The sequence below is a fragment of the Acanthaster planci genome, linkage group LG19 (assembly GCF_054643075.1).
Source record: "Acanthaster planci isolate LZ-2023a linkage group LG19, COTS_SCS, whole genome shotgun sequence".
NCBI lineage: Eukaryota > Metazoa > Echinodermata > Asteroidea > Valvatida > Acanthasteridae > Acanthaster > Acanthaster planci.
Genome location: NC_141795.1, coordinates 6,864,524 through 6,882,229, shown reverse-complemented (window position 1 = coordinate 6,882,229; position 17,706 = coordinate 6,864,524). Strand labels below are relative to the sequence as shown.

At 42.5% G+C, this 17,706-nt stretch overlaps 1 protein-coding gene across 3 annotated transcripts; it reads left to right on the top strand.

The window, feature by feature from the left end:
* The first annotated feature begins 43 nt into the window (after positions 1–43).
* Positions 44–15,923, top strand: LOC110977568 (glutamate dehydrogenase, mitochondrial-like). Of its 3 annotated transcripts, XR_002597972.2 has the most exons (12): positions 44–311; positions 2,969–3,084; positions 3,973–4,114; positions 4,694–4,894; positions 5,707–5,981; positions 6,155–6,292; positions 6,796–6,933; positions 7,524–7,604; positions 8,321–8,444; positions 8,686–8,840; positions 9,917–10,084; positions 13,262–15,923. XR_002597972.2 is itself a non-coding variant. In XM_022231804.2 (11 exons), exons 1-11 carry the CDS (start codon positions 182–184, stop codon positions 13,379–13,381), a joined length of 1,620 nt encoding a protein of 539 aa, XP_022087496.1. In that variant the 5' UTR covers positions 44–181; the 3' UTR covers positions 13,382–15,923. The 3 variants fall into 3 exon arrangements, 2 of the variants coding, with proteins under 2 accessions (XP_022087496.1, XP_022087497.1); XM_022231804.2 differs by lacking the exon at positions 9,917–10,084; XM_022231805.2 differs by lacking the exon at positions 9,917–10,084 and having other exon boundaries at positions 12,832–15,923.
* Positions 15,924–17,706: the final 1,783 nt, after the last annotated feature.

Sequence of the window (17,706 nt, the reverse complement as noted above, 5' to 3'; positions counted from 1 at the left end):
ACACACCTCCCAAATGGCCTCATACATCATTAATATTCAGTACCTACCAAATTCGTGACGCTGACAGAGATCATGCCAGAAGAGTTTTCGTCTTGAAATAACCGCGATTTTTAGCATTTTAAAGAAATTTAAGGCAGTATTTATCAGTATTAAGTGTTTGTATATAACTTGTAGAATCAACATGTTAAGAATTTTGGCGAGTAGCGTGCAAAGGGAAGGTGCAAAAGCCCTGACTTTGTCGGGACTTTCCAGAGCCAGTGGCAGTGCAGTGAATACCCGGAGAAATGTTTGCAGTGCAGCTGAAGAGGAAGGTATTTCCGTAGGCCCTACGTCGTCTTTTTATCTTGTACACTTAGAAAATTTATCAGTACGGGTCAACGTGTCTTTTTGTTTCCAACCGCTGTATGCACCCTCATAGAAAGTATATTTATATTTATTTATTTATGGGCTAAATCGTAAGGTTAGGAGTAAAGTCCAGACACACCAGAAAAGTTGATATCAATTTTGAGGCAGTGGGGTTTGTGGGGGGTGTGGCTATTGTTAACAGTCATGTTAAACTAGGCCCGGAAAGAGTTCCATATACGGACACCCCTTCATAACCTGTGCGCAGACTGGTTTGACAAATTTTTTTTCCGAGTAAACGACTTTGTATTTTCCCTCCTAAATTGAACTTTTCTGGACATGTTTTTGCTTTAGGTCACTTTAGGGAATAATTACTGGCGTCCGTATATGGAACTCTTTCCCTAGGCCTACCTATTAAGTAAGTTTTCTTTATGACCGGCTGTTATTTTTGACATGAACATGCAGGACTTGGCAAAATTGTATCTTTATATGCTTTACAAAAGGTTTGCCCAGTTCAGAAGTGGCAGACTATTTCAAGTATTTGGCCTGCATTTCAATAGGTCTGTTCATTTGATGTCGCAGTCGTGTTTTTCTGGTACAAGTGGCTGCTAATACTGTGATTGGCCATCGGTACAGAAGTAGCAGAATAATTTACTGTATGAAAATCACATGTGACGTAGGGTGTTACATCCCAACTATAGCGTGTCCCAACTGTAGTACTGTAGCTGGGCAGGCCCAACTACTGTTGACCAATTTCTATAGAAATTTTTACTCAACCCTATCCAAGTTTATGCATCTTACACTTGACACAGTTCATCTACAATATGGCACTTCATCTATGACATGGCAATGTAAACAATACATGTATGTGACTTGAGCACATGCTTGACACATGCACACTGGACCTCTGTGCTGTAGTTGGGCCAGCCCAACTATAGCACTCTAGTTGGGACTCTAGTTGGGACGGGCCCAACTATAGTTGGGACTGATGACAGCTTTCAGAACACTAAATAATAAATAGTACACATACTTTACCAAATGAATAAATGACTGTGTTTAAAATTAATGAGACAAATGGCCATTTTGAACAAATTGGAGGTGAATCGAAAACCAACCAAAAGGTGATATCGCTGTAAACTTTGGCCACTCTTACAGATTATAGGCAAAATGAGTTATCTGTTTTGGTGAAAAGGACAGCCTTAAATCATGTACTTCAAAACATAAAAATAATGTGTCACAGCCTTCTGGTATCATGTCTACTGAAAAAATAAAAAAGGAAGTCTTCTTATAATCCTCATGAACTACGTACTTCAGACGTTCACGACAATGAAACAGATTTTAAGGTACCTTCTAAAGTACTATATAGTGTAGAAGAGAAACCATGTTCCAGTTTATGACGCCGTCCTCTAAATGACAATAATTTTTTTATAAGGTCAACTGAATCTAATTTTAAGTCTCCCACTTAAGACTGCACTTCAGAAAGATCTTACAATAAAGTATACCCTGCATATGCTGCATTGCCCTTGAATGAATGCAATGTTTGCAGTGCATATCAGTGCGATTTGCAACTGCTGAAGAATATTCATGTCATAGGGCTTATCTCGGACACACTTAAATAGCCAGTTATTTGCTGGTAGTGCGTGTACTTGTGGGAGACTTGGTGGCCATCAAATAGTGCATACCTTTTATCAAGAATTACTGTCCGAGTAGTCCTGAAAACAAGGTCCTTTGAAACTTTTTTCTTCCTCAGAAGTGAATAAATTTGATGACAATATTTAGGAAATTACAAAGAAGCTTCCTGTGACATTTTTTAAACATCATGTTTCACTCGTATACCGTGTTCATTTTTTTTGGGAGGTTATTTATATATTTGGGGGGTTGTTGTGTGAGTTTGTCCGTCCCGTAATTTCTGAACTTTGTTCAAAAGGGTTGAAGGTTACCAGCAAATATGGGTCACTTATGAACAGTAGAGATTGTTAAAATGGTCTTGTGAATTGAGACGAATTGTTCAAAATTTTATAAACCTCCAAGGGCTTTTTGAGAGATTAGGAAGCGTTGGGATTAAGGTTTCACTCTTTTTTAGAAGGGGTCCTCCTGTACAGGATGAATTTTGGCCCGTACTACATCTCGACAAATCTCAGAGCAAAGTCATAAAACTATGCAGATTATCCTCCTTAGAATAATGACAATTGAGACTACAGTCTTAAGAACCAATTTGGGATTTGTGTAAAGTGCGGACAACCATCAGATGTCAAGAGAACAGACTATTCCTATTTTTACATGGCTCAATTTATCAGAATGAAGAAAAATTCACCCGTATAGATGTCCTGTTTACCACCATCAAACCATCAGCAGGTACAGCTGTTGAGTTCTCTTGGAAAGTTGGAATGACTCCCGTACACGGACAACACTAATTTTCCTTTAAAAATATTACGACAGCCGTTAGAAAGTGATAACATCTCCCAAAAGGTAAACTTTAGCAATGAAAAGGCCGAAGCATTTACTTTGAAAACACGTGGGTTTTGTAGACAAGTCTCATAGGTTTGTGCACAGGGGCATCAAGTGTTGCTCATATATGGAAGTGTTTCCGTTCTCTCTTTTGAATCTGGATCTTTGACACTGGCAGATCCCAACTTCTTTGATATGGTGGAGGAGTACTTTGACAGGGGAGCAGCCCTGGTTGAAGACACGCTGGTGGACAACATGAAAGGCAGCATGTCCAAAGACCAGAAGAGGCTCAAGGTACATGTACGGCTAAGGCTTTAAATAACATAGGAATCTATGGGGGAATGCTTGTAGCCGCTTGCTAGTGGATTCCAAGGACATGTGCATTATTTCAGCCATAGCCAATCAGTTTTGACACCCCCATGAGACTTTGCCTCATCGAGTTTGCTTAACCCTGTTTCATCTTCCACTATTAAGTACATGTACGTGCTTAGCTGAATCCAGCACAATCTATCATCAAACCAATATTTAACCATAAAGCGTACTGAACTGAGCAGAGTGAGAAACTTTGAGATGCTGACGGCAGCAGGTGTACATGAACCAGTCCTCATGCACAGGTTTGTCCTTACTCATAACTACATGTATGCGCGCATGCTCAGAACTATGCGCACATGCTCAGAACTGTGTACATGCTCAGACCTAAGAGTACATGCTCAGAACTATGTGCGCGTGCTCAGAACTATGCCCACATGCTCAGAACTGTGCACATGCTCAGGCCTACGCGCACATGCTCAGAACTGTGCACATGTTTTCTTGGCAGTGGCAAACAGGAGCAGTGCGTACTTGTTTGCTGCCAACGTCTTAAAAGTCTCCATTGAACAGCAACAAAGAACTTCGGCTTGGCTTCTTGTATTCACAAAATTCTACTCAGTTATTCTATGACATTACATTCATGTAGTTTCTCCTGTCAAAAATTTGGAAGCAACCACTAACGATTGATGTATAGAGAAGAACTGTAGATCATTATGCACTGAAAAAAATGATTTTGAAAGCTGGTCATGGAAGAATTTGTTGAAATGACAAGCAACATGACACATCTTAGAAGAGACAAATGAAAAGTGGAGACATAAACAGGTGAAGTACAAAATCAATCATCTGACCAAGTCCATTCCCAATCTCCAACAGGTCCAAGGCATCCTGAAGCTGATGAAACCCTGTAACAATGTGCTGAGTCTGAACTTCCCGCTGCGGCGTGACGACGGCCGATTTGAGATGATCGAAGCCTACCGAGCCCAGCACAGCCAGCACCGAACGCCGTGCAAAGGAGGTGAGCAGTCACCACACATCTACATGTAGCTTCAGTCAAATCAAACTACGGAACGCTGCATGTACCCTGTGGGAATTTGTAAATATGTTCCCAGTTGGAGCATAGATCACTCTTCTTGTTTGTGAATGTACGTGGGTGTGCCCGGTTGGAACAAGCAGTAATCTCATTGGAATGGTTCGTAGCATTCCAACTCTGAGACATTTCTTATTATCGTCCTCAAGCAGAAGCACGCCTCTCATTGGTTGAAAAGTGCCACGCTGGTCGAGAGTGTTCATTTTGTTTGTAGCGATACGAGTGTGACCGTAACACGTGCATTTCTTAGTCGTTCGTGAACCAGCGAAGTTCAGTCCTGACCGAAGGAGCCTCCTTTGCTGGGAGAATAGCACCCTCTTTTGGTCAAGTTCAAGGCCCACTAACTGCGATCTTCCTAATACTTCAGAATCCACCAGGAGGTTTTGGAAGAATATGTAGGCTGAGGAAGGTGGATGCCTGCCACTGTATCATTTTGGCTGCAGGTGATGCTTTTATTCACAGGATCTTTCACTGGCCATGATTTTGGCACCTTCCCCCCCCCCCAAGGTATCCGCTACAGCTCAGACGTGAACGCAGATGAGGTAAAGGCCCTGGCCTCCCTGATGACCTACAAGTGCGCGGTGGTGGACGTCCCCTTCGGTGGGGCCAAGGGAGGCATCAAGGTCGACCCCAAGCAGTACTCGGAGCGGGAGCTGGAGAAGATCACCCGGCGCTTCTGCGTGGAGCTGGCTAAGAAGGGATTCATCGGTAGGTAACCGGGTTCGTGAGCTCTCTCCCCCTTTTTTTTTACCTCTGGCATCCTGAATTCGCCACCACGTCAGCCTTTGTGCGACCTGCTGCAGAGCCAAAGATGTCGTGGAGATTGAAAAAGCAGAGAAAGAGGCTAAAACGAGTCAGAGGTGGGAACGTCTGCCTTGAGCAGAAGCACCCCCTCATTGGTTGAAAAGAGCCATGATAGTGGGAGTGTTCATTTTGTTGGTAGCGATGTGACCATAACGTGGGCTTTCATAGTCGCTCATGAACCAGCTAAGTGCATTCCCACCAAAGGAGCCTCCATTGCTAGGAAGATTGCGCTCTCTCTTGGTCCTGCTGGAAGCGGATACCCCCTCCCCTTAATATGTGCCCATGCATTTAGTGTTTAAAGAAAGACATCTTTAAAGATTAAAAACCATCTAGAACTGGCTAGTGATTAAAAAGTCAAGTAGCCAAAGATAGTCTGCTTTGATGTTAAGATAATCATGTCGCATACCCCAAGGAACAGATCTCTTAGTCCCCAGTCCTTCGACAAATCACAGGTGTGATTTATGTTTGACATGTATGACAAGTCTGACGTGAATGTGTGCATGCATTTGATACACGGCCACAGCATGCAGTATGGCACTGGGGAGGAGTACACATTAACTGCTCATGTGCACCATGGATGGGGGATAACTTGATTGGTCTATTTTTTGGGAATTTTGTACGATTAGGATAAATACATTTTTGTGACTGCTTTAAGCCAGTGGTTTAACCCTCTGTCCCCAAAGATTTTCTTCAATACCTTTCCTTTCTGGACACAGGCCCCGGCGTTGACGTTCCTGCCCCGGACATGGGCACCGGTGAGCGCGAGATGAGCTGGATAGCCGACACCTACGCCATGACTGTTGGTTACCAAGACATCAACGCCCATGCTTGCATCACAGGCAAGCCTATCACGCAGGGCGGCATCCACGGACGTATCTCAGCCACCGGCCGTGGCATCTACCACGGCATCGAAAACTTTGTCAATGAAGCCTCCTACATGAGCACTGTGGGGCTGACGCCTGGCTTTGGTGATAAGACATTCATAATTCAGGTACTATTTGCTGTAGTGAGTCAGGGTACTAGACCGCAGTCATCGGTAACATGATGAAGTAATCCTTTCTCATTCTAAACCAAATTTTTCCTTGTTTCCTTACAACGCAGCAAAGGAGCCTTAATCAGGTGTCAAATTCATGAAAGCTTATGTTAGTTTCACACTCGTTCCAGGGTTTTGGTAATGTGGGTCTACACACGATGCGTTACCTTCACCGATTCGGTGCTCGCTGCATTGGAATTATGGAGATAGATGGCAGCATTTATAACTACAACGGGATTGACCCGAAAGACCTTGAAGACTACAAGCTGGTACGTCCTAATCTGAAATTAGAGGCCCTGTCTGAATCACTTGGCTGCAACTCCAAACTGCTCACAGGTCTACCAGAGTGGCTTCAGACAGTTCTTTTAATAGAGTTGTGTCTTATTTCAAGACGTGGACTAGTTATTCAGACATGACCCAGGCTTGTGGGCTGAAAACACATGCTTGTGGAAAATTTGAGAAGAACTAGTGTGGAATTGTTTTAAAAAAAAAATTACCAGCCTTTGAAGAGAACAAATGAAAAACTATGCTCATGTTTCTCGATCACACACCAATATTTTTGAATGATTACTTGAGATTACTTATGACTTATTTCTGATGTACATTTGTAGTTTTCGTAATGACAGTGTAAGAGATGAAACAGTCTTACAGACTTGTGTAGCACTAGTTGGGTTGTTCCTTGGTAAAAGTTCTTGTTCCTGCAGGTCGGGAATTTCAAACCCATCCATTGGGTGTTTCAAGTCAGCTTCTGTCCATTTTTTTCTTGTGACAGCAACACGGAACCGTCGTTGGCTTCCCAGATGCCGAGCCCTTCGATGGCGATCTCCTGGTGGAGCAGTGCGACATCTTGGTACCTTGTGCCGGAGAGAAGCAGATCACGTCCAGGAACGCTCCCCACATTAAAGCACGGGTAGGCCCTCACACCCCAGCACAGTGGAACATTGTCAGAACAAAGTCCTTGGGACTTAACAGATTACCTTGTTGGAATAGTTACCTTGTATTATCAGTAATGGAAAAGAAAGACTTGGAGCCCAAAATTGTCCTTGTTATAAATGTGACCTTGTATTAATGGTGCTCTTCTTATCTGTGTTTGACTGTATTTCTCTCCGTAACACATTGGGATTTCATGCTGAACATTTCAGCAATGCCACGGGCCAGCTTACCGACGAGCTAATGGACTAAATTGGTGAACAGAATTAGAAATCATAACGCTTGATCACTTACACGTTGGTCATACGTGCATACTAATTCCTGTTCAATCAACAGGGTGTTTACAACTAACCCAAATGTCCACATGCCTCAAATACTCAGAACAGCTGTGACTTGTGCATGTGCGAAATGTCACTGAAGTAACACTGCCTTTTCAACTTTGTCAGTTATCCAACAGACAAAGTTGAAAACAGTTGGAAACAAGAGGTTAGCCCTCCCCCAGGAAATAATTCTACGCCCGTGTTTGTATTTGTTTGTTTATTCACTTGATTTGTTTTTGTATTTCTGCAGATTATTGCCGAAGGTGCCAACGGACCCACCACTCCAGCTGCCGACAAGATCCTTCAGGAGAGGAACATCATGGTTATTCCTGTGAGTATCGTGGTTCTGCTCAGGATGGATCATTCCTGTTCTCGCCACGTCCGATTTTGTGTCATTGGTTTCCTGTTCTGAATACATGTCTCCACTGAATTGACGGCAATATCAAATCCTACATCTGAAATGCTGTCCATTGGTTTTGCCAAAGCATGTGAGGAAAGGGGAAAAAAAACTGCCGTAGTGTCTGGTGAGCACAGAAGGCTCCAAAGTGGTGTGGGGATTTGTCCACGGATCACCTTGGAAGTCTCATGAGAGGGTCGTTGACCTGTCTCATTGCGTTGGCCTTACAAGAGGTCGGTGCCTATATGTGCATTGCTGTGCAACGAAGGTGCATCTTCAAGTGTCACTCATGGAGGTGTGCCAACAGTTCCACACACATGAAGCAAAAATCTGTCTTTTCTGTGCAGATTGCTTCTCTTTGCGATTGCCAGAGGTCCTGTCAAAAGAAAGTCACGCACTTGGCTGCATTGTCAAATAAGTACATTGGTTACTGATCCATCCGTACTTGCAATCAGGGTTGAGAAAATGCACAAAATCTCACCTTACCGAACCTTTCTCGTCATTACTACGTTTCTGTTACTTTTACTTTTCATTGCCAGCCAACGTTGCCTATTTCACCTCAGAGCACATTCTTAACAGAATTCCTTTAATCTGTCTTTCACTGAGAATCAATGTTTATTTTTGTGATTGTGGACCCACCCGTCCCCTAGGACCTGTACATCAACGCTGGTGGTGTGACCGTCTCGTATTTCGAGTGGCTTAAAAACCTGAACCACGTCAGCTACGGCCGCCTCACCTTCAAATATGAGAGGGACTCCAATCAGTTCCTGCTTGGTGAGTCTTCCGGAGTGTAAACTTGTCTTTTTTGCTGACCAGTTGAACTGGTTCAACTAGAAGTAAGAAAACCTCTGGACATTTTAGCAAGTAGGTCACAGAGCTTCATGGTATGTAAACCATTCGCCTGGCTGTGTCTCAGATGAGAAGGGTGTGAGATGAAGCGAGACTCTCGTTCTCTTTGAGTTTTAGCAAGGTCAGTACTGATTGGTTGGAATGATGGATTGGTTTGCCTGTGCAGAGAGCGTACAGGAAAGCCTGGAGAGGAAATTCGGCAAGCACGGCGGTCGCATCCCCATCGTTCCGTCTGAGAAGTTCTCGGATCGCATCTCGGGCGCCAGCGAGAAGGACATTGTGCATAGTGGCCTGGCTTACACCATGGAACGCTCTGCCCGGGTAAGTCAAAGAAAAGGGGATACACTCCTAGGTCTGGCAGAAGGGGTTGTAACTCTGTCATTGCCCTCCCGGTAGTTTTCTGAGAGTGCAACCCCTTAAATTTTATCCTTGAACAGGGGTTCCTCCTTGCCTTTTCAAGAGGCATACTTAAGGGTTATTTCTTTGCACAATTTCTGCAAGAGGGGATCTATTTATTGTTTACTTAAGTGCCCATTAAGAGTTTGTTAGTGCTCCCTGTTTCTTTTGAAGAGTGGCACCCCTCTTATGTTGGTCCTGTGCAACTTCCCAGAGTGCTTGCCTTCTTTTGTATAGTTTCTTTTATAGAGTGGCACCCCCTTCCCTGCAAAAAAATCTCTTTCTGTTAAACAGACTCCCTGCATCGATAACTGAATTACTTAACCCGGGTTTCTCAAAAGGACATGCATGTTAATCCCCCAGCAAATTAGAACCTCATACCAAAAACCTTGCGGAAAGGGGAAAAACTTACCGATGACACAGGCTGGAATCGAACCCACCATTTCTTTGCTGCTCTCTTCAGCAGACTTCCCTCCATCCGTTCACTCGGGTGCCTTAGATACCTGTAATTCAGTCTCAACCTTAAGACAAGTAGTTTCATTCTAGAGGCCGACTTTATTTTCCTATGTGGTTCTTAACGCTTACTATTATTTCAATAAACGTCTAAAACGGGCATGTCTGTTTGAGAAACTTGGAAAGCTAAAGTTGTCATCCTTAAAAGGTGTTAGTTAGCAACATTTAAGCAAAATAAGCACTTGGATGACATTATTGCCTTGTTTTTAGCTCTATGCATGAAAGCATACTGCTTCCAAAGCCGACCGCTCGTAGGGAATACATGGCTTCATTTGAATATTCATAACATGCACATTCACGAACAAGCTCCAGCATCCAAGTTTTTCATCAACACTGATCAACTGAGAGAATTGGAAACAATCGTCGTTTTTTTTTTCCTTTGTTGGTACAAGATTGGTACATTATACCATCCATTGTAGTGCATCATTCATTTTCATTATCATTAGGTAATTCTTTTTTCACCCACCCATTTTTTTTTTTGTTCATAGCAAATCATGCGACTCGCCATGCGCCACAATTTACAATTGGACATCCGTACCGCTGCCTACGCATCGGCTGTCAGCAAGATCTTTAATACGTATCGCGATGCCGGCCTTACATTTTAACCCATATCCTCGCCCCTGATGTACGGTAGACGGGCCAACCACACAGCAACTGTAATACCCTGTTTTCTTCTTGCAGCTGCTTTGTCAAAAAATTCTACTCAAACTGTACCTTGGGAGGATCTGCATTATTTTTTTCCAGGAATTCATTTAAAGAAATGAAAATGGCAGTTGGAGAGACCTTGTCCCGAAGCGATCAGATGTTATAACTTCATGTACTTGTTGGTTGTCGTGGAAATCTCTGAACAAGTCCAGAATTCAAGGAATGGGTCTGATACCCGGTGATTATTTGATCACAAAGGATGAAAACTTGGTGTCTATTGGAGGTTCCGTTAAAAAGAGTTCAAAATGTGTAGTTGTCGTGGATAATTACTCAAGTTATGACTTTTACTCATCATGCAAACTACTCACCAAATCTTAGAATCTCACATTCAACTGAGGAAGAGCCTTGAATGCCTTCCAAATTCCCTTTCAATAAATATGTTTAAATTGTCTAAATGATCATGGACATTTCTGTGATTGCTTTCAAAAATGTTGGAAAAGTCTTGGAATATAAATGATCAAATCACTGAAAATACTTCTAAGAAATTCAGGTTTTCTTTGGGGAATTTTTGTATAATCCACGGCTTGCAGAGTTACTCATTGGCAATGTCTTGCTAAATTAAGGAGAGCCCTTGGTTTCAAAGAGGATTCAATATCTCTCTTCTATCATTAAAACCATCCTATTTTTCCCTGGTAAGAATTTTTGAAGAAAGGCATGCAGGAAAAAGGTATAGTTTGAGTACCATTTTTTGTCAGCATCTTTTTATCGGTAGAGCTCTGTAGTTTCTCTACATATATCTTCCGCCTAGTGGTGTCGGTGGTGGCATGGTCGGCCTTGGCGTTGTACTAAAGTGCAATATCGTCTGTTTGAAGTGTGGAACATTTTTTGAACTCGCTGGCATGCTAACATTATTAAGGCACGCCATGTGTATGCTGCAGCCTGGTTCATTCTTCTGTCTCAAGTCTTTCTTGGACTGTGGTGCAATCACATTGTCAATAGAGGGTTTGCACGGCTGCCATCTTGCAGGCCAGTGCTTTTGTTCCACAGGATATGCAGAAAGGACGTTTCTCTATGGAACAAAAGAACTGCTCTACAAGATGGTTACCACGCTGAGCCTGTATACTGACTAAGAACTCGATACACTCTCTGTGTGACTTTTCATTCCAAAACATGTGGACATTCAGATGGAAACAGATCACTGATAATAGTTACATTCTCCAGAAAATTGAATCAGATATATAATCAAATGAACCTGTTTCCATAAGCTTTAACTGTAAATCTAATACACATACATGTATACCTGTACCAGGGGCCAATTTCATAGCGCTGCTTAAGGGAAAAACTTGTTAAAGCGTGAAGAACCTTGCTTGACAAATCAGGTTACCAGCCAAAACTTCTAGTGATGTATATCATTTTGGATTGGTATTTACCTGTCTTTTGGTTAGCATGGCAATCACATAGAGTTTGAGCTGGTAACCTTTGTTTATTAAGCAAGCAAATTCTGTGCTTAAGCAGCTCTGTGAAATTGGCCCCAGATCTTCTTGTTTATTGAATATTAGTGAGAGTGTCCTCAGTGTGAACCGAAGTTGATTTATTTTCTTCAACTTATTGCAGGTTACCATTTTAGTTACTGTGGTGTGATTTGCCGCTATGTACGCACGCTCATAATAGTTAACATCCATCACAGCCTATCACCTGTTGTATTATTTTTACCGGTGCTTGCTCAGCTATTGTCAATTTTCCTACCCATCACAGGGACTTCTTTCTGTTTCCCTTCACCCGCAAGCTTTGAATGCTACTCATTTGGTGTGAGGAATAGTTTAAGAGTTTTGTAGACTTGTGTTTCAGAAATTGCAGTGGCATGGCCAGATGTCCGACACCATGTTTTAATTACGTCAATCAGCATTTCAGATACCTGACATCTCTCTTGCCCCCTTTCACTGTCCTTCTACATGTAAGTCATGCCCGCCCCCCCTTCTGGTCTCAACATCCATGCATGCAGTGCATGCCAGTTAACCTCAATCTCTCGCATTTTCTTTTTTTCTATTTTTGCCTCTTCCTTACCAACAGTGCCCTGCTTGAAGTAAGCTCATGCATAGTATGGCCCATCTTGTCAGCGAATCGTAATCATGCCGCAACCCTCGCTCCATTCTGTGGCTCACCACGCCGGGCGTTTCGAAGCATAGACTCGAAAACTTGTCCACACCTCTGCAGTGACACAAGAGGGCGCTGCGTATTTGCAATCTGCTCACTTACAAATGGCTGAGGGTGCTTGCTCGATGGTACAAGTTGCGCAGCGTCACATGACCAACATCAGTCAAATCTGCACAAAAAAACTGTCTCCACACGTTTGCGTCTTTCTCCCATATTTTACACCCGAGCAGTGTCCCCAAGAGAGAACAGCGACCCAAACAGGCACCAGCCATGCCAGCATGCCCATTTACCTCCAGAGGACAACATTTGAGAATTTATCGTCTCTTGGGACAGGTTGTCACCCCTGTTTAGTAAACGTGGCTGCACGGATGTAGAATGTCAACAATAGGCGTTTTTTTTTTTGCCGCAGTGTCGGAAAATGCATTTGCCGAGCCTAAACAAATCATCCATTCTGCATGCATGCAATCGCCTTGCATCTCAGTCAGAGTCGGGGGCGGGGAAGTATGAAAAGGAGGGAGGGGGGGTCGTCTCTTTAATAGCCTGCCCTCTGAGGGGATCGCTGTGATTTGAAAACCTGGCATCTTCTTTTATGGTTTCCCATCAGCAAATCATGCGGACAGGCATGAAGTACAATCTGGGCCTGGACCTTCGCACGGCGGCCTACGTCAACTCTCTGGAGAAAATCTACAACACCACCCTTAGGGCCGGCCTCGCATTCACCTAGAGAAAGAGGAGACGTAAAGCCAAGCAAGCAATAGCGCCTGTCAATCCGTCTCTGTTCGATGCTCGCAAAGTCATTACTTACAATTTCTCCTGTTTCTAAGATACTAACTCTATTTGATTTTTGATATTGGTATCTGAAATGCTGCTTTGACTTGGTTTTGATGGATGGCCACTCCTTACCCCAATTATCAGAATATTTTTGTGCTGATAACGGCAATTGTGTCACGGCGGCTTAGACCTGTCGGACAGTAGATGGCGCTGTTGACACCCAAGATAATTTCTCCCGGACTCGCTTTCTGCCTCCTCCGCAGCAAATCATGCGCACGGCCATGAAGTTCAACCTGGGCCTGGACCTCCGCACGGCCGCCTACCTCAACTCCATTCAGAAGATCTTCCTGACTTACCAAGACGCCGGATTCACCTTCACATAAACAGCCCAAGCCGCCACAGACCAGACGTGCTTTTCTGTCGCCCCCCCGTAAAAAAAAAAAGCGTTAGCGTATACAATTCCGTAGTCATCATCAATGGTTGCGAAGCTCCCTCAACTGAGTTTGCATCCAGATTTTGTTGTCCTAACTGCCAGTTGAAGTATGTGTGCTGAATGACGTATCCGGGTAATAACGAATGTCAGTAGTTTACTCCAGAAGTGAGGCTTCAGTCCAGGTCAAAGCTTCTGCCGGTTATTATGTGTTCCAATTCTCCACTTGATCATCAACCTTGTGTACAGGGCTCAATTTCACCGAAAACCTCCCAGATCCTTCGGAATCCCTCGGGAGTTTGGGCCATCGGGATTGAGGAAGGCACAGTTACGATACCATTAGTTTTCGGACGCATTTCCCTGAAAAGTTTAGGTCCCAAGAATTGTGTCCTTGATTTCCTGCACAGTGGAGGATACTGCACTATGTGGGATGGTTCTTTACAATGGTGTCACTGCCTGAGGGCTGGTTGTTTACATTGCATCCCTACATGTAGCTACCTTGTACCACAGAGTGAAAATGGGTTACAGCAGACACTGTGTCATGCGATGCTTGTCCACACCATGGAGGAAGGACACAGAAGGAGTTTGAACTGCCCGGGCTATAACATCTGGCCAATTATCGCTCTCGGGCATGCCCGGTATGTCCATAGCCAGAGCGCAGCGAATGCTTGCTAAGCGCCACCTGTCTGTATCCTGTTTGTGTACTGCAGTATAAGAAGTTGAATATTCGTGCCATCGTTGGTGCTCTGAAAACAACATCAAATTGAATGCTTGCGCAGTTGCTTGTATTAGGCTGTGTGCCCTAAGTGTTCATGTGCAGTCGTTGCCCTGATCGAACGCTTTCTGCTGGAGAAATTTGAAAAGTTGTTTATAAGATGTTATAAGTTTTATTTGAATCATTTATATTACAGCATTTATACAAAGAGATATTTCATGAGATCTCATGATCACTCCTTGTGATGAAATAGCGCATTTTGTTTGTTATGAACTTAACTGCCCAGTGGTAGTCAACACGTTGTTGGCTAGTCTTAGCCAAATTCATAAAAAGAATTAGAAAACTGATGTTTGGGAGAGACAAAATAAAATTACAAACATTGCAGGGGATAAATAAAAAAAGTTTTTTCGTGATGGCAAAAGTAGATCTAATGTCAGAGATTTTTCGCTCTCTGTATTCTGGTCACGGCGATAAGTTGTAGTTTAATGCAAACAAAACACACCACATATTGCTATGATATTACTGGCCCCACTTCTATGGCTAAGCTACTGGCAGTAATCGGGCATTTTTGGAATGTTTACTTTTGTTCGTCTGACCGGGCGGCAATTCCCATCCAGCACATTGAAGTGCCAGAGTTGGAACTCCTTCTGTGTCCTTCCTCCATGTTCACATCAAGCATTTTAGATTTGGAAAGCGTCGCAGCAGGATGTCTGTAGTGACGATCAAAGCGACCCGAAAAAAGGTTGGATTAGCACACAGGTCACCAGAAATGCAAAATATTTACATCCAACCAATCCCATTCACACCTTGACCTGCTTGCAAGACATAAAAAATCATATGGGAATAGTGTGACAGAAATGCCAGACTTACCGATTGTTGTGTCATGGAATATCATTGTTTAACAGCTAAGAAACAAACCAAACAAACAAAAAAGGTGAAATGACTGCTTGTAACAACTTGAAACTTGAAATTTTCAAACTTCAGAAATTTATTTTCTTTAAATTTTGTTGTACCCCTCACATGCTAAAGCTCATATCTGTAGGCATAATTTGGCATTATATCTGTCTGGCTTATTTGACCCGGTGTTACTCCAGTGACCACACTTTATTCACAAGTCCATTCGTGTACATTTATGCTTACCGTAGTTTTCTTTGCTTGTGGAACTTTTTTTAATCAGTGGCTAGATCAGCTTCTCTACATGTTGGAGGAGAGTGCTAAAGCTCATAGTCTAGAGAGTTTTAAGAAATTTTTACCCTTGTAAAGGTAAATCTGATTATATAACTCATAGGTATTGAACAGTTAGAAACTCACCAAAGCTGTTTGTATGAGAAATGTTTCGACAAGTGGCAGGATCTTCCAAATAAATCTAGATTTTGTGTTCTTTTTTGGGGGGGCTTGTTGTTTTGGGTCATTTTTGTACAAAGTTGCCTGTTCCACGTGGTTTTTATTAGACATTGGTTAAATTTAAAATTTTAATTTTGGAGTGAAAATTTAGGGGGAAAGGTAAGAAAAATCAGTTTGAATCTTGATCCAGTGTTTTTTATAGATCACCAGTGATGAAGCCATGAAACAGCCAGCTATATAACACGTTTATTTTGCAAGTATTTGGAAAGGTTTTTTGTTTAGTCCAACATTGACGGTTATGAGGATTAAGTTTGGGATGCTTGTGTAAAAAAAAACCTGGTCTGAAATAGAAACGATTGTTTTAAAAAGAGAGTAAAGATTTCTCTGAACATCTCCAGCATTAAGGTTATAAAGTTGTTTGTTTTTTTTTTTTTTTTGGAAAGCAGCATAGAGTACCGAAGTGTGATGTCATTGTGAACCAGAAAGTGCAGTGCAAACGAATGGAGTACGTGCCCGTTGGTTCACGTGCTGGTTCTCGCGCTAATGCCTTTTACACACTGATTGTGCTCGTGACGTATTCACTTCAGTACTCTATAATGAGCAAAGCGGTGTGAATCAGGCACACTCACAGGTCTCGGCAAAGACCAGTGGTACAGACTGATCAGTTTAATTACTTACGGCGCAAAATCTTGCTTGAATGTGCAAAGGATTGTAGGATTGTATGATGCCAAGCATTAGTGCCTCATCACCAGCTTTGACAGCCATTGGACGCAAACTGTCCAATGAGAGTACTTCAGAATTAGCCTGGACCAGATCTACTGGTATTTGTACCTGTGTGTACTTAGTACTTGATAGAAGCGAAATGAGGGGGTAAGTAACGAACCACCGTCATTTCATTGTAAATATTCAAAGTACACATTAATGCCATTTTTTTTGTGTTCAACTTCGGTCTCGGACTTCACCTTCATTATTTTGTGACCCTGGTTTTTGGACAATGCCAACTTGATGTGTGTTATGCTTGAAATAAAACAGCGTGGGCTTGTTCCTTTTAATTTGAACATACAGGTACATGTGGAAGACTGGTGTGAAAAGAAAGCTGGGTTTTCTGAAATGGCCTGTGATAACCCGGTTATTGCATGATGCCTCTGTCATCGTGCTGTTTACGTGATGTCAGTTGTAAAAGCCTAACAGTGAAGAAATCAATGACATTCATGAAGGCAGGGCAAGCCAGACAAACTCCAAACGACTGGTGCTTTGCTGTACATGTAGAAACTTATCTCTTGATGTGTGCTTTTAGCTACACTTCAGATTCATCTGAGACAAATAAAAATCATTTTCACAAACTGCCTGTGACTGCGAGCTGTGTTTGCGTAGTTCACCATACATTTTTTGGGGGGGGGGTTTGTTTTACTTAGTCTTGTCAAGTTTTCGGATTAAATAAATGGTATTCTGGTTGCCATTCCTGCTAAAATAGCCACTGCAGCCACTGGAAATTCTTTAATGGAATGATTCGTGAACAGTTCTATGCACCAAGCGTGATTGATATCTTGATTGATAAGTTCTATGTCAATAGTTATCATGGTGTGTGTATATATTCTGATTTTTGGTTTTGCTTGTTGTAACATTGCTTCATCTTACATATTCATGATCCACTGGTCCAGTCTGAGTGGTTGAATTTAGGGCCTGCCTCATTCTAATTGGACAGTTTGACCAAAGAGGAATCAGGCAACCAGTGTCGCTCATCTTGAAGAGTTGTTGCAATGCTGTTGTATTACACTGAGGTTGGTACATGTACCCGCAGATATCTTTATTTGAAAAAAAAGGTTTCTTTTTTTTTTAAACTTTACATGTATACATGTATATACTCATTAGGGTTACTGTATGGAATGAGTTAAACTAAATAAAGAGATTCTTTGGTGTAAGGGTCATGTACGAATGACTGTTCTCAAGCCACAAGTCAAATCTTGTCCAGACTGTCTTGTTAATATTTATTTGGGTTGGTATTGCCAACCGTCATTTTCACCATTGCAAGAGCAAGCTGGAAAACCAATATTTTGTGTCTATTCGCCACGTCAAAAATTGAAATTGCCTGACGGTAAATAAAATTCTTTTGCTAGATTACTAGGTCACAGCTAATTGACGAATCCTACAAATTAATTTCTAAATTCTAGCTTGAAGTATAGACAGTGTGGTTCCAGACTGGTGTGTGTTTTTGTCCC